The 20,065-nt window shown below is 40.5% G+C and overlaps 4 protein-coding genes across 6 annotated transcripts; 1 reads left to right on the top strand and 3 right to left on the bottom strand.

Annotated features, from left to right (window-relative positions):
* The first annotated feature begins 296 nt into the window (after positions 1 to 296).
* Positions 297 to 2,208, top strand: LOC122010091 (dihydrodipicolinate reductase-like protein CRR1, chloroplastic). 3 transcript variants are annotated; one of them, XM_042566474.1, is made up of 10 exons: positions 297 to 598; positions 689 to 838; positions 902 to 976; positions 1,043 to 1,108; positions 1,178 to 1,273; positions 1,350 to 1,466; positions 1,531 to 1,623; positions 1,698 to 1,799; positions 1,861 to 1,947; positions 2,007 to 2,208. In XM_042566474.1, the coding sequence occupies exons 1-10, from the start codon at positions 494 to 496 to the stop codon at positions 2,058 to 2,060; spliced, it is 945 nt and encodes a 314-aa protein (XP_042422408.1). In that variant the 5' UTR covers positions 297 to 493; the 3' UTR covers positions 2,061 to 2,208. The 3 variants fall into 3 exon arrangements, with proteins under 3 accessions (XP_042422408.1, XP_042422409.1, XP_042422410.1); XM_042566475.1 differs by having other exon boundaries at positions 309 to 598; positions 689 to 811; XM_042566476.1 differs by having other exon boundaries at positions 314 to 598; positions 689 to 811; positions 2,020 to 2,208.
* Positions 2,209 to 2,344: 136 nt separating this feature from the next.
* Positions 2,345 to 6,174, bottom strand: LOC122010090 (F-box protein At4g00755-like). The gene is made up of 5 exons (XM_042566473.1): positions 5,827 to 6,174; positions 3,956 to 4,372; positions 3,701 to 3,864; positions 3,116 to 3,234; positions 2,345 to 2,827 (listed from the first exon to the last, which is right to left on the bottom strand). Exons 1-5 carry the CDS (start codon positions 5,951 to 5,953, stop codon positions 2,533 to 2,535), a joined length of 1,122 nt encoding a protein of 373 aa, XP_042422407.1. The 5' UTR covers positions 5,954 to 6,174; the 3' UTR covers positions 2,345 to 2,532.
* Positions 6,175 to 7,037: 863 nt separating this feature from the next.
* Positions 7,038 to 10,286, bottom strand: LOC122010089 (F-box protein PP2-A13-like). The gene is made up of 4 exons (XM_042566472.1): positions 10,076 to 10,286; positions 9,665 to 9,996; positions 9,150 to 9,268; positions 7,038 to 7,682 (listed from the first exon to the last, which is right to left on the bottom strand). The coding sequence occupies exons 2-4, from the start codon at positions 9,989 to 9,991 to the stop codon at positions 7,247 to 7,249; spliced, it is 882 nt and encodes a 293-aa protein (XP_042422406.1). The 5' UTR covers positions 9,992 to 9,996; positions 10,076 to 10,286; the 3' UTR covers positions 7,038 to 7,246.
* A 1,403-nt stretch (positions 10,287 to 11,689) lies between these two features.
* Positions 11,690 to 16,074, bottom strand: LOC122010088 (probable E3 ubiquitin-protein ligase XBOS33). The gene is made up of 10 exons (XM_042566470.1): positions 15,689 to 16,074; positions 15,530 to 15,589; positions 15,336 to 15,407; positions 15,052 to 15,236; positions 14,802 to 14,962; positions 14,658 to 14,716; positions 14,504 to 14,550; positions 14,246 to 14,389; positions 12,785 to 12,873; positions 11,690 to 12,352 (listed from the first exon to the last, which is right to left on the bottom strand). Exons 1-10 carry the CDS (start codon positions 15,863 to 15,865, stop codon positions 11,826 to 11,828), a joined length of 1,521 nt encoding a protein of 506 aa, XP_042422404.1. The 5' UTR covers positions 15,866 to 16,074; the 3' UTR covers positions 11,690 to 11,825.
* Between the last annotated feature and the right edge of the window lie 3,991 nt (positions 16,075 to 20,065).

The raw sequence follows: 20,065 nt of genomic DNA, 5'->3' as shown, positions 1-20,065 counted from the left end.
CGTCGGCAATTAATTTGGAAGTGGTTGCAACCACATGATAAATTGAATCGGTATGAAGGTAAACTGGAATAATGGTGCGATGGTTAGAACCTTTAATCGATAACCAAAAAATTTAAGATTCGAATCTTAGTTACAACATACTATAGGAGATTTAAATGCTCCGGAGCTACGATGTAAGATCCTTCAAAAATTAATTAAATATTTAAGATTTGAGTTCCAATTACGATGTACTATAAAATTTTTTTTATCAGTTTGGATGGGTCTCACACTTGCCGATTTATTTTGATAATCGATAAAAAATTTCTATCAGACTCAACTTGTCACCATCGTACCATCATGATTAATCAGTTGGAATGGTTATATCCCTGACTTGGAAGATTTGAGTCCACACATCGTAAACCCAAAAGCTAAGCATTTGCTTTGACGGGATAAGGCTTGAATCCTCACGTCAAGAGAGACCTTACAAGCCCTCCATCCCGCCATTGCCCCAAGCATGGCAACCTTGAAGCAGGCCTTCTTCCACCTCCATGGAAGGAGCTGCACCGGCACTCCTTCAGCAATATCCTGCTCAATGCAGCCCTCCCCAAACACCATCAAGGCTCCTCTCTCTCTCTCTCTCTCTCTCTCTCTCAATTCTTCTTTTCCAGCCTCATCGAACCTTGCAACCTGAACTGAATGGCCACTGCAGGTGGTGATCAATGGAGCTACAAAGGAGATAGGAAAGGCTGCAATCCTGGCAGTGACTCGAGCCAGAGGCATGGAAGTTGCAGGTGCTGTGGACACTAACTCAGTGGGACAAGATGCAGGACTGGTCCATCCAATCATTCTCCTCACTTCAGTACTGCTGCTCAAACTCTCTTTAAATTCATGGCTGTAATGGATGATCACCTTTTCCTTTCAGCTTTGTGGCATGGAAGAGCCTCTGGAGATCCCAGTCCTTAATGACTTGACCATGATTTCAGGCTCCATATCACAGGTATTGAGTTCTTATTTTACATGCTGCCTGCATTTATCTGTTTGATCACAAGCTGCTAATTGATAGACCAAGGCAGCTGGAGTCGTTGTCGATTTCACGGAGCCGGCAAGCGTCTATGACAATGTCAAACAGGTGCAATGCGCGATCAACCAGATTCATTTTGACAAGTTTGTAACTTTCAGCTCAAAATTTTGCCTGCAGGCAGCAGCCTTCGGGTTGAGGAGTGTTGTGCATGTCCCAGAGATAGAGCTGGAAACAGTCACTGCACTCTCTGTGTTCTGTGAGAAAGCAAGCATGGTGAGAGTGTTGATTCAATGGGTTACCTTGTTAGTGGTGTTGATTGATTCTTATAACTCTTCTCCTTTGTTATCAGGGCTGCCTTGTTGCTCCGACGCTGTCGATAGGCTCTGTCCTCCTCCAGCAAGCAGCAATCCAGGCTTCCTTTCACTACAACAATGTAGAGATTGTTGAATCCAGACCAAACCCCAAAGTGAGCAACTTTGACTTCACCAATCAGTAATCAAGAGTACTGATCAATTGCTTGGTGTTTGCAGGAACTGCCATCAGCAGAGGCAATCCAAATTGCTAACAATCTCACTGATCTCGGCCAAATGTATAACCGCGAAGATATCGCCACAGAGAATCCAGTTAGTAACAAACAACCTCTTGCTGCTCTAAGCTTTAGTGAATCAGATTGTGATATTTTTGGTTGCTCTTCAAGGCAAGGGGTCAGGTCCTCGGCGAAGATGGAGTGAGGGTTCATACCATGGTCTTACCGGGCGTCCGTTCGAGCACCACGGTGCACTTCTCAGGGCCCGGGGAGGTAAGCAAGCTTGAATCCATTTGAGCATGGCTGTACAGGGAATTGAAGAGGGTTTGTGCAGGTTTACTCTGTCAGGCATGATACCACAAGTGTTGAGAGCCTCATGCCGGGGCTCATTTTGGCCATCAGAAAGGTGATTCGCTTGCAGGTATTTGGATTTGAATTGTAACATCTTATCGAAGAGATTCTAAACATGTAACTGGAAAGGTTTTTCTGGCAGAACTTAGTCTATGGACTGGAGAAGTTCTTGTAGCAGCTTGATATCAATAAACCTGAACAAAAGAGATGATGAAATATGCGACAAGTATTTGTCTACATGAGTATGCTCAAGAATAAAGCCTATTGTTTAACAAGTACACCAGTTACTTTGCAAGCTTGATACTGAATTGATTGTGTTACATTATTGTTACTTGGCTTGAGCTGAGAAAATAAAGAGTAGTTTCGACATACAAAGTGAAGAGTTTGAGCCTCTGAAAGTCGCGGCATCATTTCTCGCTTAAAATATGCAAGTAGATCGGGTGAGGGATCAACAGGTGCTCATATTGTTTGATCTAGAAGTATACAAAGCTTAATAGCTACCAAAGAAAAGTTAAGAACATTAAACATATGATACCATAGAGAGAATCAGAGGGTGGGTCTGATTCGAATATGACACAAACCCTGTTACTTTACACGGATCGGCGCGAGGAGAAACTTGGATGCTTAGAAGACAGAAGGCTCCTCTTCCAGATCATCAATTGTCGTTCTTGTCACCGTCAACATCACCATCATCATCAGAAAACTGAATGGGTCCTAGCAGCATACTAAGTATTACTTGGTTCCGTCTGACAGCTCCCAAGTGCCAGAACCTTGTAGCAAGGGATTGCCATGAAGACGAGTCCCTAGCATCGTCTTCTGTGACCCTCACTGGCAAAGTGCAGCTTCTTGCATCTGGGAAATAGGTCACAGCTAAATTATCCGCACTCTCATGAACATTGAGATCTAATACAGGTGATAGTGGACGACCAAGAACTTGGACATGGCAGACGCTTCAAGATGCAAAAGAGCATGTCAGAAGTGATTCGAAAGAAGAGATAAATGAAACATGGCATTCCTTTAAATTCATTTTAAAACGACCAATGCCTATGTATAGCAAATGGTAAAAGGGATTGTTTATTTTGTAGCATCTCAAACTTATTTACATGCTAAATTCCTAAACATCTATATTTCAAATTTGTATTTCTTGTACCTCTGTCCAAAATGTATGAACTGGTGCAGATAATGAGTAACAAGAAGACAAACAAATAATAAAAAGTAGATGATCATCCCGCGCTTACCAAATATAATAGAGATCATCCATTGCTTGTTTCTGAACCCTACCCAGCAACTCAATCTGAAGAACACCACCAAGGCAGATAACAGGCTTAGGAAGCTTGAAAGATTGCAAAACATTTTCCTGTTTAACCATTTTCAAACAAATAATTAGGTATCACTTTCACGCTATATTTGTACATACAAAGGCGGCAGCAGAAGCAGCAGCAATGACATCAAGCCTCATACCTAATTCTTTAACACTGCACACATGCTATCTCATATTCATATGCAAGAAGGTATGTCATTCATCCAAATTTAAGTTCATGCACTCAGATACTAAATGGTTTAGAATGAAGACAAATTTGATGCCAAGATAAATGCAACACAATTAAAATCCATAATGACACTGCATTTAGAACAAATCGACGTTAAGTCACTTTATCAACATAGATAAATTAAGAATAAAAATGTCCTGTTTTCCACTATAACCATTCTAGATGAAATAAAGATGTCATTCATCAGTCATTGAGATACCAACGACCAGTATTTTGAGGGCAAAATTTGTGATAAGCTACTATGAAATTATAAAATTAATATCCTTATATTACATGGGCCATTGGAAACTCTGGTGAAGTGTATCTCCAGTGGTATTGTTCAATGAGAGCCGATTGCTGATCTGGGCTACAACTTATACCAGATCCTGATCTGGAACACCCCATCCGGATACGCACAGCTTTTGCAGAGTATATGGGATGACCATACTGAAAATATGCTGAATAAACAAAAAAGAAACAAATAAAATTACTGAATCTAAGTAGCATTCAAGTATTATGATGGCAGAAGGAAAAAAGCTAGAATGACACCTCTGAATGGCTTAATCTTTATCTCATCAACAATGCAGAGGTTTGCAACTAATTTGTAAGTTAGACTCTCTGACATACTAGGATCTCTCTGCCCACTACTCGACCAATAAGAAGGTCTACGGTCCACTATTTCACTAGGTTCTAGTGTATTTGCAATGCTCTCATCTGGATAGTTATCAGTGCTGGAAGCACATATTGCCTGGGAAATACAATTCCTTTCACATTTAGACGAACCAAGACAATGACTCAGGTACAGATACACACGATGTTCTCTCTCCAAGCTTTCCCATTCTGCAGCAGCACTACAGCCAACTTGTGCAGTCTTGTTCACAGTACTTACTTCAAAGATGCAAGAAAAACTTGGCACATCAGGATAATTCCTCAAGCATAGCCTTTTGCCAAAACCATTTGCAACAACTGCAATATATATGAAACTTCTGCTTCATAACCAAAACATGAAATACAATATGAAAAAAAACTACTACCATATGGCATATATTTCCTTGTCAAAATTTGCCTCATAATTAAATCATACAATGACAGTATTTTTTTTTTTTGAGATAAAAGATGGAAGCATAGTCCATATAAATATCACACAGTTAAACATGACATAAACATAATATAATATGTAAAATATAATATGTAAGAGGATGAATAAAATAGAAAAGAGCATCAAGAGTAGTATGCAATTATGATCTGAAAAGTTCTTGTAATCACAATAAAAAGTTCAAGGTAATGGAAAGTTAGAAAGCTTTAATGGTGTAAAATAATAAGCAGAACCAGAAATAGGTTTTACATCCAATAATATCACTATCCACTCATCAAAGGCATTTCCATAGATACAAATTCTTCCCTATGCTTTCTTCTCCTGATATACCCCTTCTAGAGAATCTTAAATAAAGCTTAAATTGGCGCAGAAAAAAAAAACAAAATGATTGAATCCATATGCAAACTATCTGTTGACAACTGCACTCTGTATGTTAGCCTTTCCAGATATTAAGTAACAATGGCTCATATGAACATAAACAAATGTTCAATTTTGCCCACTACAATGAGCTGGACAGAGACAACAAACTCAACAAAAAATTGAAATCATAAAAAGGAGGTCTTTTATTTCAAACTAGAAACCTAAACAATATTACATCCAATCAAAAACTTCCCAATTGCTCTGAATTAGGTCAATCTTTTGAACAACTGCCGAATCCATGGGCAGGTAAGAGGCAACTTAGTGAACCAAATCATCTTATCAGCCAGAGGAAAAGTAAGAAAAAGCTATTCCTGTTGTAGCCACAGACGAAATCAGAGCAACATAAACTGTAAAATCAGGTGAAGAAGAGCAATAACCCAAAATTATGGCTTAGTTTACAGCACTATCTCCTTCAAAGAATTGAACACACGATCTGAGACAGAAGAGAATCACACAATCGTTTCCTCCCTCAACACACTAATCCGAAATCTAGAGAAAAACCGACACAGGCAAAAATTCATAAAGGCAAAATAACTGTACCAAAAGAATTCTCCAGATACAAATAGCCCATACCTACCCAAATTGTATACGCCTCATGTATATAGGTAGACAGAAATGAAAACAAGTGAAGATAAGTGCTGTCTCCTGTGGAAACTAGTTATCCTCCCATCCTTCATCAATACGTACTTTTTTGGCTAGACAAACGGCCCATGTCTAAAAATTGAAAATTCAGTAAATTTTCACCGCAAAATGAAAGAGGATAATCTAAGACGAAGTGCATGCAACAAACATTATCCAGTCCACGTAGAGCTATTTCTCGAGTAGAAAACACCCCCAATTCAGCCTTCCCTAACGAATCAAACTAGGCAATATCCATCGCCTATCGGAAGCCACAGTAACTCACCGAACATGCGCCAGGACCAGGACACGGCGCTGACCCGTGCGAGGTCCGCTGGATCGTCGATACGCGTGAGCACGGAGGTGGAGACGTCCGGGCTCAGCCATTCTAAGAAGTCCCAGCGGCCACCCATCCTCGGAAACCAACTGCGCAGCCGGGCTTTCCACGAACAGGAACCCAAAAATATGTAAGGAAATGGGAAGAAAGTCAGAATCTTATCCGCAGGGAGGCCGCGGGGGCGATCGAGGACAGGGAAGCGAAACCCTAGAGCGAGAGACGAGGAAATGGATTCCAAAGAGAAAGAGAAGGAGAGAGACTGGCGGAGAAGAACGCAGAGGCAATAGAAGGAGAACCCAAATCGTGCTAAAAGAGCTTATTTCACCAAGTTAATTATGCAAAATACTCCTCCATTCAATTCATTTTGCAGTTCTCTGTCTGACCGAGAATAATTATTTGTTACGGCTGGCGCAAATTAATTTCAGCTGTCCTAAAAAAAAATGCAAAAAAAAAATTAAGATAACGACTTCACTTATTTTCACTCCAAGAAAATAATTATTTATTATATAGGATATTGGCGGTTAGCCAGGAAATCATTTGCACTTTTAAATTAGGAGGAAGGTTCTCCTTATGGAATTAGTTGAGCCGAGGTTGAGATTTTTAAATTATAAAAAATAATAATAATAAAGAAAAAAATTTATCTTTATGAATAAAATGTGCACCTCTTTTAAAATTTATCAAAACAATATTTCATCCATTATTTAATTTATAAAATACATTATGCTTATTTATATCCGTTTAATATTTAAAATTAATTAAATAAATAAATTCGAGCAACTCAATTAGTTAATAAATTTATCAATATGGTAAATAAATAAATAAACTCTCAAACTCAACTCACTAACCAACTAAACAAATTAAAAATATAAAAAATTTAAATAATTAAACAAGCTAGGCTTAAATAAATATTTGATTAGCTTAGTTTATTTTAAACTCGATTATCTATAAAAAAAAATTGAACAACATAAAGCTTGATTTAAGTTAGCTTATTTATAATCCTAAAAACAACTCTTAAAAAGAGACTCCTTTTGCCAAATTCTTTTCTGATAGTTTTAAAGTAAGAGATCATGTGAGAAACTTGGTCATAATTATTACAAGGAATTCTCAATTAATCATAAACAGGACACAAATATCTGACTATCAAACATGGCAAGATAAGATCAAGTTCAAGTTTTTCCAACTTTTCGAAAATTTGATCTCAAGAAATCATACACACCCATTCAAAAGCTTCATTCAGGAACTTCTGAGAGTCCATGAAGTTCCTGACACAAATATGTACATTATTTGCACTCAATTGCTTACAAGAGAGCAAAACCACTAAGCTCTACTGCTGGTATCTTCTAATTCAGTAACGACTGCTTGATCTATTCTATGTCATCAGGTCAGCGGCAAAGATTTTTCCTTGTCTAAAACCTTTGGGATAGATGAAGACAGAATCAACACAAAGGCCGCCTTTTGTGTGTGTGCAGTCGATCTGCTTCATCGAGAACTTGAGGTTGGTCGGCACATCAGAGTTCTCTACGACGAAATCACCTGCATGGTATAGGATCCAGCTCCCAATCTTATCTAGGTAACACTTGGATTGAGCAAGTTGACCATCTGAAGTGGACAGCTGAAACCGCACCGGCTTTATGTCCCACCCATGTATGTGTTCAGTGATGCATATTCGACGACCGAGTCGCTTGGTGGCACGCCCTAAATGGAGGCGGAAGAAGAGGCTGTAGGAACCAGCTGGGAAGCAAAAGTCAACTTCTCCATCTACCTCAAACCACCAAGTTTGATGAAGGTAAGCTACCGAGTGGAATCTGCAAAGCAACAAAAATTTCAGTGTTGGTTCTCATTTATTCTAGCGTGCACATTCTGTGCATACATATTATTGTTGCTTTTGTATATAATTAACTCGATATGGGCTTAACTCTGTTAAAATTCTGAAAAAAAAAATGCAAAAAATATTCTCTATCACCAACTAATGTGGTATTTGTTAATGATAGGTTGATTTCCCCAACTAAAGACGTATTTCTTCTACATTTTGCATACTGGCTGTCTTTTTGGCGCATTATAGTTACTGAAGCTGACAATGCAGATAGAGGATTGTTGATACGAAGCAACCCTAGTGTGCTAGTACTAGATGATGTCCATTTCATCTGTTATGGCAACATTGCATTCTGACTGTCCTCTAGGAACATGCTAGTTACTGAAGATGACAATGCTGATAAACGATTGTAGACATGATGCATGTATCACGAACCCTAGTATGACACCAAAAGATGTCCATTTTTATCAATTATGGCAACATTTCCAATCCTTTGACAAAGCCTAGTGTTCAAATCCTTGTTCAAGATGTGTCTAACACTAGATTTCCATCCCTACAGAATACAAACAGCAATGTAACCTTTACCAGGAATTTTTCTTATCTTAGTTTTGTTTCAGTTCGTTATAATCGTCCAATAAAGGAAGGGAATGGAATGCAAAGACTAAAGATTAGAGAGAAAAGACACAGGTTTCTTCATAACAACAGAGGATCAGACAAAAGGAAGATGAGCACACTGTATATAAAGAGAATGATTCCAGACTAGGATACAGTTACCCAACCATTTCTTTTCAGAAGCTATTTAAGTTGATGGATCCAAAATAATTTCCAGGAGAAAAAGTTTGGCCAGAATAGAAGATATCAAGTTTAGGAGGTTAGATAAAATGGTGTATCCAGATATCACATTGGGAACAATCAAAATGAGTTCATATCTGGAGTAGCTATATCAAGAGCAGAAAACTGCTATTCAAATGACTATTAACAAATCAAAGGGCTAAGTGACAACAACAATAAGAATTGGAAACGATTCACAATAAACTTATCAAACCAAACCATAAAAACCATAGAAAGAGGCAACCACCGAGTTGAAGATATTTGTTAATTTATTTATGTTGCATATTGATCTAACATTTCAAAGCTGATAATTTATTTTTGATAAAAGACAAAAGTTTTATGTGAAATGTAAGGCATCGTAATAGTAACATCATAATACATTATGTATCTGCGTGCTTGCTTCCAATATATTCACTTCAAAGAGTTTAAGAAAAAAAAAAACATCAAGTGAAGAGTGTGTTTGGTGATTTGAGAACTAGAATATCATTTTTCAAGGCCACTAAAAGCGCTATGAGTTGAATTTCCTCTTCTCATGCACAATTGTTGTATTATTTATTGTATTATCAACTTACGCATGCAATACTTCTACTTCAAAGAAAATCTCAATTCAAATTAGATGAACTTATACCCAGATTCCTCTGTAGTGAGATAGCTCCAGTATCTCCGATCATCAATCCCTGTTATCAGCAAAGCCCTCGAGGAAATTGACATACAGATTCCACCGCTGGTCCTCTCAAGCCAAAATTCCTACAGACAAATAGATAAACCATAAGATCATAGCTAAAACAAGCATGTGATGAGAAAGACTCCCAAAAGAAACACCTTCACTTGTTTGATTCTTCTCCAGCCATCACGAAATTCCAATCTGTTCCTAAATCCAAGAAAATCAACAATTCGAAACCCCAAAATCACGAAATAAACTTCAAGTTACGATCAATCTTGAAGAGATAAAAGGAAAGATAGCGATACAATATACATATCCAAAACATAAAAAAAAAAAAAAAAAAAATCCTCATCGTTCGGAAGGAAGTTTTTTAACGATTATACATTCTTTGTTATAATGCGAGGAATTGTAATCGGAACCCATCAATGACTTTGAAGATTGTCAGGAAAAAGATGAGCGGATGAACCCAGAAGACACACCTTGGTACCCCCATCCAAGGGAACCGGACGACACAGCCGCGCATAGATCTCTTTCTTGCAAAGACGGCTCTTTTTGTAAGGGTTTTCCTCATCCGTGGCCAGCGCCAACAGATGCCGGTAATTCCTCGGGAGCTTCGTCTCCCACACCGAGTCCGAGGAGGACGCCCCCCGAAATGTCCGGCTGAGCCGGGCCGCCCGGCAGATTTCCAGCGGCTCAAGGTAGGCAAGAACCGCCGCGACGCAGTTCTCCGGGAGATCCCCCAGCCCCGTCGGGAGGCCGCCCGCCTCACCTTCCGGCCCCATGACGCTCGACACTCCCACGCCCATCTTCCCTGCGCAGCGAAGCAACACCTCGTCAGCGCCGCCGACGAAGCAACAAAAAAAACCAAACTTTTGACTCGCGAGCCTTACCCAAGCACCGCTAGGAAGCGAAAAATTCACAGAAAAACAAGAACTTTGGGGAGGGAGAAGAGATGCGTATCCACACAGACCATCTTCCAACCGATCAGCTGACCTTTTCCTGCTTCAATTCTCCGTTCTCCTCGACCGAAATGAAGAGTGGACAAAGGGCGAGGACGAAGTTAGAAGAAAGGAGTGAAAATAGATCGAATGGCCTCAAGTTGTGTGGCCTTTCCGGTTTGTCGTCGCTTGTTTTCCATTTCCAGCCCTATATTTAGGGTAATTTATCATAAAACCCTCGAGATCCACATATTCGTCGAAAAATACACTTTTTTTTTAATATCAAATTTAATTCATTTTTTCTCCCCAATATAAATAATAATAATAATAATAATTCTTAAAATTTTCACGTATATATATTTTTTAAATCTCTCCCAATTTATTCTTTTAAAAGTAAAACATTACTTTAAAATTTTGTCTTTTTTTCTTTGCATTGTATATTTAATTAGATATTTTTTTAAAAAAAAAAACTCTTTTATTTTTATTATAATAAAATAAGATCACGTTGAGCACTTCTCAATTTATCCTAGTGACCGATGAAAAACTTTTATAAGGCCAGATTGATCATCCCAAGGTTAGTCAATGAAATTAACTAGGATTATCATTTTTTTTAAAACTCGTATTATCCCTAGAGCTATGGTACAGTGATAGGATATTCAGATTGTCATCCAGACACCCATAATTCGATCCCCGACTATGACATATTTATTCATAGAGTCACACGCGTTGTGCTGGCCAGGCCGATCACCTTAGATATAGTAAATGATCCATCACTCTCCCATATTATCTTTAGTAAGCTTCCACCATGCCCCCAGGGCGTAGCGCAGACGGTGGGCGCATGGTATCTTTAGCATAATGGCCAAGGGTCGATTCTCAGGAACTGACGACCTGGGGTTTACCCCGCTATGCGCCTATGGCCTGTGTACCTGCATGAACCTCCTTCCATATCCGTGGGGCTGACACTAGGGGGGTCGCTAAGGTAGCGGATCTACCTTTTTTTTTAGTAAGCTTCCACCAGCCCCCAGGGCGTAGCGCAGACGATGGGTGCATGGTATCTCTGACGTAATTGCTAGGGATCGATTCTCAGGAACTAACGACCTGGGGTTTACCCCGCCATATGCCTATGACCTGTGTACCTGCATGAACCTCCCTCCATATCCATGGGTCTAGTGGCTAGCACATGAGATGTTGTCACAATGAAATCTGGGGTTCGAATCTCAACAAAGCCGAGGTAAATACTTCTCTTATGTGCAAGTCACTATTCCAAAAGATAGTAACCGCCCGTAATTTACTTTCTCCGTATTGACCTTAGGACGGGTTAACGGAGACGCTAGGGACGAACGTATTCGTCTTTTTTACCACAATTTAGTAAGCTTCAACCATAATCTTTACCACAATTTAGTAAGCTTCAACCATAATCTTTACCTTATGAATTGCGGCGGTAAGTCATCCATGAGTTTATAGTGCGGGGTAGCAAGATTTCATCATCCAATTTTTCAATTCGCAGTATTTCACACAGACGCAGCCAATCTGCAAGGCATTGAAAGATCTTCTACATAACTACTATGCAAAGAAACTCTCGCGATACCATTTTGAAAATTAGTAAACACATTCTATACACAACATCCTTTGCCAGTGCCCTTTGAACTAAAACATGAAGACTTATCTAGCTCCATACCGACAGAACGTTCACAAGCATAGCTTAAGCATTTATTTCTGAATTGCACTGATGCTCCCTATTGCAGCTTCTCCGACCCCAGAACATACCTGAGCAGCTAGGATCGGCTCTCTGTTCGTCTATTTTATCCAGCTCGCTGGAAGTAGTCTGCATCGAGCGTGCTGATTGTGGTTGAACTTCTACTTGGGATTCACTTGATGGACATGGCTCATCATCATAGTTGGGGGAGATGAAACCAGCCGAGAACGGGGTACAAACAAGCGGGCATACGAGCTCAGAAGAAGCTGCCTGATTCCTGGGTGGTGCCTCTATTCTATTTGAGATTGGAATATCAACGGCGCATGGAGTTAAAATGCAGGGGCTGCAGAGAGTGAGTGCTAGGTTTGGCTTCAGCCCCTTAGCCGGGGTTGCAGGTAATTTGACGAAAGAAACTATTCCATTTCGGCAGAGAGGGCATGGAATTGAGCCAGGTGGATCGGCAATTGCAGATAGAGTGCTGCTTGTTGAACAAAGATAGAGTGCACACTGAACACATAGTTCATGGCCACAGCCTGAAAGGCAATTAAAAGGCAAAAAAACATCATTAGATTTGAAGAATTAGATACTAATTGCTGTCAAGATGAAGTAAAAGCACAAGTTAACGTCGAGTGTCTAATGCAATGCCAAATGTTTAAGAGAGGTTTTCTAGAACTAAAGTTGTAAGGAGCAACCTTATGCAAAATGAAGAGCTCAATCATAATGTACTATTAGTTGACACTCAAACTTGACTATAGCTTGTCTTCCAATATCCAAACTCAGTTGGTTAGTGCAGCATTGTCCCATAAAACATAAATTTCGGTCCCAATCAAGTACTTTGCTATGTTTCCCACAATGCAAGCATCCTATCAAAGGAATGATTCCATGCTTGCGATTTTATAAGCAAACCAATTAATTGAGCAGCCTAGAAATAGCCAACTCAATCTTATAAAAAGAGGAGTTTTCACCTTCTGCAGCAACACTGCAAGTTCTTTCGAGGCAGACAGCACAGAGATCATAACTATCAGATAAAACTGAAGGCTGCAACCCACACTCCCTACAGAAGAATGTAATTAGAAGTATGAGACATTGTAGATTTCAACAGGACAGATAACCATAATACACTAATAAGCAGAATGTGTCACATGAATCTTTTGCGGTTTCACTTGCTTTGTATATTATGCCTTGTTGCATCAATGAACAGAAACATGACCATCAAAGATTGTCCAAATATCTAGGTGAAACAACTTGATATTGGCATTAAAGTATGAGAAAATCCTAATTTACTCCCTCAAAATTTAGAAATGTCCCACCCTAGTTTATCAACACTCATCACTTAATGCATTGCTAAGCATATTAGCTTTCTACTAAATATAGTCAGCAATTCTAATTCACATGTACCCTACATACCTCTACCAGTTCATATCATCAAAACACTAGTAAATACTTTTGTCTGAAAGACTCGACATAACACAATCAGCCTTTCATTCCAGATGCCAATCTCAAGATGCATATGGTAATCCTGATTGTAATTATTGGTATCTACCGATAAGACAATTATAAATCATATAGCATAGAAAATTCCTTGTTAAATACAAGTCATTATACAAACAACTAAACTAGCAAAATAAGCCTGTCCTTCCCCTTCATCACATAAAAGAGAAAACATGTTATTTAAGTTAAAATAGTCTTTTGTACTTCCTCACAATACCACTAAATCTCTTTATATGATGCATCTTTACTATTAGATTCCCCATGAATTTATCTTGTCTTAATCCTAATTTTATTTCCCATGAAGATCCATATGATATCAATATTGCAGAGCTCCTAATTCCAAACTATTTCTTTCTTCATTCCATTTCTGAAAAAAACTGATACTAGTCTAAGAAATTAAGAAGTACAATATGTTTTTTTTTAATGTGTGTGTGCGTGAGAGGGGGTATGGGAACTATAACCATAATTAGATGAAGATCTTAATTAATGTGAATGGGAAGTCCAATGCAAGTAAAGTAACAAAAAGATTAAGACTAATATGCCATACACATGAACCTATAGGCTATAAGATTGACATAATGAAAATACACCAGAACAAACTTGCCAACAAATAGCTATGAATGATCATAAAATTTCGTGGTAGTGTTGTAAGTCATTTATATCCCTATGGGAGGGAAGAATTTAGATGTTCTTGTCTTTTTATTGATGTTATGTACATAGAGATCTCTAACATATTAACTACATCAAAATAATTTATGAGATTTCCTAAAAGGTGTCCATCATATTAACTACAAGGAAACATTTATAACAAATTTGATGTGGTTCTAATAAAGAACTACTACCAAGAGTTAAATATACAGATTACTTAGAACACAAAAAATGTATAATCAATAGCGTGAATTGCTAACAGCAGGATTGAGGAAATCGTGACGCACCTTGCTATGTTAAGTATACTCAAGAGGGGCAAGGAAAGGTAATTTGATAGTGGAAATGCAGGAAGATTCAGTTCTGAATTTGGGTTCAAAAATGGTTCCAGACAACGTCGTCTCCATACTTTCGCAGCATCCAGCGGTAGCCATCTGAGGGACAAGCAAAAGTTGCCTCAGAGAACAAACACTAATCTAGGAAAGAAATTCTCATGGAAAAATTCCAAGAGATAACAAGTAGATTTAACAAGAAAAAGGGAAATCTACCCATTACAGTTCAACGCCAACCTGCTAGCACCTCTAGCAAGGAGAATCTGCCAAGAAGAAGAGTTAGAAATGAAATTGAAAAACATCAACCTGAGAAACAAAAAGGTAACAGAGGAAAACAAGTATGACTTTAATCATAGGACTTGAGCATTGCCTGGCAACATTTAAGATTCCCTCCACAAGCTGCATAATGTAAAGGAGTGCTTCCGGCTCCTGCTTGATTCATAAAAATTGAAAAAGTGCTCTAACATTCATGTTTAACAAATCACACGATTTTGCTTGCAAAACCAGAACACACCTATCAAATTGAAAGATGAGCCATAGTTAAATGTAGCTACAGAGATATTAGCACCCAAATCCAGTAGGAGTTGTACACAATCAAAGTAACCATTCAAAGCTGTCATGTGTAATGCTGTGATTCCTCCATCGGCAGGTTTGTTAATAAACTTCATCAGCGCACTGCAACATTTAGTTCAGTTCAAAAGAATAAACAAAAAGAAGTGCCACCAATTTGGTATTCATAATTTTAGATTAGTTTGATAACCTACGACCGATCATATTTTTGGTCCAAAGCACGCCCCGGGCTGCCTGTGCCATCCTTTTCTGCAGCAATCATGTCATACGGAGCGCTAGGGATGAAATCCACCACCAGCAGCCTAATGCAGCGCACATGTCCCCCGACAGCTGCAAAGTGCAGGGCACTCCGGCCGTTCAAATAGTCCGTTCTTGTCACCTTCAGGATTTTCGATCCAGTTAACTCTCAACTCCCCCAAAAGAAAGGGTTTCAATTTCTGTAAACATAAAAAGGAAATCTTGACAAACCCACACATACAATGCTTCTGTAGATGAGCAGAGTCTGCACCACCTCCCAATGACCGTGACGACAAGCTTGCATCAATGCTGTCTATATATTCAATTTCGTTCATGATAAACACAAAGATCAAACCTTTCGAATACAGAAGTTCCAGAAAAAAGGATAGATTCAAATCGCAAGGCAAAAGAGGGAGAAAACAAGTAATCGAATACCTGACCACAATAGTTTCTCAGATTCACGTCGGCCCCATTCTCTAGCAGCAGCGTCACGATCTGAGGAGACACGCCGAGTCAGTAAGACAACCCACAACACGGCGAGAAACATCGAAAGGTCGAATCTTGTAAGAGCCTAAGAGGGGGAAAAAAGCCGACCTCGTTGTGGCCCTTGGCGGCGGCGAAATGTAGAGGGGAGTTGAGGCCACGGAAGGTGGAGTACTTGGCGAGTCCAGGGTTGAACTCCAGCAGCATGCGGGCTTCGATTAGATCGCCGTCCCGAGCCGCGGACACCAACCGCTCGCCGGAGGCCGAGCACCCGAGAGAGTTCCCCATGCCTCCAGACCCAATCCTCCGGCGTGGGGGGCAAGCCGATGGCTGCCGAGGAGCGCGCTACGCCCTCTCCCTCCTCTTCCCTCGGCAGACGCAAACGCTGCTTGGGTTCCAAGGGAAGCGGAAGCAAACAAACTCAGCAATGCGTCGAAAGGAAAAAGGGGTGGATGTTGGCCTTTCCCATCTACCTCGACATTTTGATATACAAACAAAAGGGTGCATATTATGTGTGTGTATACTCACACGACCTTGATCAGTTGCGCGCCCATCGTGTGTGCCTAAGTTGAGTGTCTTAGTGAAACTAGGGATGGCAACGGGGCGGGGCGGGGTCGGGTTTGCCATTCCCATCCCCGCCCCGTTTCTATTTTTTCGGGTTCGGGGATTCCCCTAACCCGAACCCACGGGTTCGGGGATTCCCCATCCCCGCCTCATTTGTAAATTAATTTATATTATTATTATTATTATTTAATAATAATTATTAATGATAATATTAATATTAATATCAATATCAATAATATTATTATTAATAATATTTTCAAAAATTTTAATATTAATATTAACACTATTATTAATATTTTTTTAAAAAAATCATATTATTATTTATTAATATTAATAATAATAATATTCGGGGCGGGTTCGGGGATGGGGATAGTATTCCCATACCCGCCCCAAACCCGCCCCATCCCCGAAAAATCGGGGATCCCTATCCCCATTTCGGGTTTTCCCCGCGGGGCCCCAAACCCGCGGGGAAAATTGCCATCCCTAAGTGAAACTCTGTCTTACAATAACTCTATTTTCGTGTCTATGACATTCTTAAAATATATGTGATATCTTCGGGATGTATAAAATATTCTTGAGATATAATTTAATTCGTCCGATCGACAAAAAGACACAGGAACAAAGATATTTCGAGATAGAAAATCCGAACTCGAGTGTAACGGGAGACCCGTATGATTTCTAGTGTCCTGCATGCACTTAGGCGCCCAACATAGGTGCGCATGCAAGCCACCTAGTAGATCAATTTTCTTAATCCAAATTATAAGGAAATGTTGTACTGAATCAAAATCATAGATGTATAGCTCCGGATGTAATAAATCTTCCTTTATAATTATTTTGTTTAAATTCTTCAAAATGGCCTTTGCATCCTGATGCTAATGTGTCTAGAGTAGTTAGCTATCTGTAATTCATCTCCTCCGTATTGACATTGAGACGGGTTGATGAGGGCGCTGAGATGAACGTATTCATCTTTTTTTACCATCATAATGGGTCTAAAATAGCACATTGAGGAAAAATCTTTGTGAATTTAGTTAATAGTTACATTCTTCTGTATAGATAATATGAATACTAGGAGTAGGATTATAATGAAACCATTTAAGAGCTTCACATTATTCTACGAAGTTTTGAAAAGTATAATTTTCTTCCAGAGTTCGAATATAAGTTAAAATATACTATAGTAGATTCTTCTGTCCAGAAAATATGTTTTCTAAGGGGGCGTTTGGTTTAGGGAATAAGAGTGATGAATGGGAATAATAATTATTGATTGTCATTATTGATGTTTGGATTATAAGAATGGAAATATAAATAAGGGCATGAATCCTTATAATTGGATAATGACTAATTCCCATGTCTCCCCCCTTCAATGAGTTATTACTCTATTTTCAACAATCAAAATATTCCCTTATTCCAAAAATATCTTTGACCCAAAACTAAAATTTTCCCCTTAATATTAAATATCAAAATATATTTATTTAATTTTTTTTCATATCATTTTCTCTCTCCTTATTCTTTCCCATCATATTTTCTCTCTCCTCATTTTATCACATACTTTCTCTCTCCTTAATATCTCTCATCATACTTTCTTTCTTTTCTTTTCATTACACTTTCTCTCTCCTTAATATCTTCTATCACATTCTCTTCCCTTTTTTTTTTCTCATCACACTTTCTCTTTCATCATACTTCCTCTCTCATTATTCTTTCTCTCTCCTCAATCTCTCACATCACACTCTTTTCTCTTTCTTCTCATCACACTTTCTCTCTCATCATGTTTGTATCTCATCACACTTTCTCTCTCATCATACTTTCTATCTCATCACACTTTCTCTCTCTTCAATCTTTCACATCATACTCTCTCATTTTTTCTCAACACACTTTCTCTCTCATCATACTTTCTCTCTCCTCAATCTCTCCTATCACATTAGCTTTCATTTGTCCCCAGGGCGTAGCACATATGGGGAGTGCATGGTTCTGTGGCTGAAAGGTCCAGAGGTCGATTCCCGGGGTGTCACTGCCTGGAGTTAACGTCTCCGCTATGCACTTTCCAACTGTGTACCTGCATTACCTCCCTCCATATCTGTGGGACCGACTCTAGAGGGGCCGCTGATGTGGCGGTTCCACATTAGCTTTCATTTTTTTGCTCATCACACTTTATCTCTCATCACACTTTATCTCTTATCATATGATCCGGTGGTCAAGGCAGGGGACCCCATTGCGAGGGGTCAACGCCACATGGAGATCAAAGGGTCGGGGGTCCACCGGAGAAAGGTGAGCCGACCGGACTTGGGAGAAAAGGATAGACCGATCGGCCGACCGATGAGCATCCAACAGTAAAAGGTGCTCTGACAGGGGTCGGGATTCCGACGCTTAGTTGAAACAATAGCTAAGAGCCGAGCGGAAGGCCTAAGAGAATGTGACATACTGCTAACAGTCCTTACGTAGCACCCGCCCGGAAGTCTCCCCAGCATATCAATGCAAATGACAGGCGGGACGTGATGGGCGTGCCGCCCGGCCGGCGCAGGGGATGAGGGCCGTCCGGACGCTCTTCGTCCAGCCGGTCGGATGGACGTCTCGGCCGGTGGTGTATAGAGAAGGACGAACATTTCTTGACAGCTGTCACGTCCTATGGCTAGGCCATACTCCGAGTCTGACAACGAGGTGTTCTGTTGTCCCATCGAAGACGTGATTGGACTGTAGCAGTATGGCGTCAGGTAAGCTTTCTGACAGACACATACCGAGGTATGGGCTGCGAACACGTACGCGCCTCGGTGGACGTGTAGGAGCTCTTTCACCGCTCTATATAAAGAGCCGCATACTTCGCCGGAGGTACGTATGGAACACCTTTGGAGCTACTTTTTCCACCACTTGCTTACCTGACTTGAGCGTCGGAGGGTCGCCGCCGGGAACCCCTTCCCGGCCCGACTTCTGTGCAGGTTCACCGGAAGAGAGCGCCCCGTGCCCAGCGTCCGTTGATTCAGCATTCGGACAGGATCAATTTGGCGCCGTCTGTGGGAACGCTCCTGCATCCGAACGGAAACAATGGACGAGGTTGGACGACAGCATACGGTGACGCTTTCCACGGAAGAACTCGATGCGCTGATCAAGTTGAGAGCCGCTAAGTTGATGGAGCAAAAACAGAAAGCAACAGCCGAGCGGCTGGAGCAACAAACAACGTCAACATCAGGTGGCCGAGCGGATGCCTCCCCCAGACAAAGATCCAACCGGCATTCAAGGGGGAGTACCGCCGAGCGGATGAAGATGGATTGGGACTTGGATCAACCATGAAGCACAAATTATCTCCAGCCTTTCCGGGCCAGGGTGAAAGGTGCGCCAATGTAATGTATGCTGTATATTTTTCTGTTTGGCTGTATATTTGAAATACAGGAAGCAAAATGTTAAAAAACGCAATTGGCATTATACGCCGAGCGGCCCATCTTCATGGTGTATAAGGTCCGAGCCACCGACTCGAAGGCGAAGACCCCGTGCCGATCGGCCGGGCGTATAATTACATGAGTCAAAAGCTCGACGATGAAGAAGGCCCCGAGCCGTTCGACCGGAGGTATAATAACCGAGCCAAGCGCTCGACGAAGAAGGCCCCGATCCATTCGGCCGGAGGTATAGTATCCGAGCCAAAGGCTCGACAATGAAGGCCCCGAGCCATTCGGCCGGAGGTAAAATATCCGAGCCAAGCGCTCGATAATGAAGGCCCCGAGCCATTCGGCCGGAGGTATAATATCCGAGCCAAGAACTCGATAACGAAGGCCTCGAGCCATTCAGCCGGAGGTATAGTATCCGAGCTAAAGGCTCGACAATGAAGGCCCCGAGTCGTTCGGCCGGAGGTATAGTATCCGAGCTAAGCGCTCGATGCCGAAGGCCCCGAGTCGTTCGGCCGGAGGTATAATATTCGAGCCAAATGCTTGACGAGGAAGA

The sequence above is a fragment of the Zingiber officinale genome, chromosome 8A (assembly GCF_018446385.1).
Source record: "Zingiber officinale cultivar Zhangliang chromosome 8A, Zo_v1.1, whole genome shotgun sequence".
Lineage (NCBI taxonomy): Eukaryota > Viridiplantae > Streptophyta > Magnoliopsida > Zingiberales > Zingiberaceae > Zingiber > Zingiber officinale.
The sequence above is the reverse complement of the archived record's forward strand: the minus strand, read 5'-3'. Positions and strand labels throughout refer to the sequence as shown.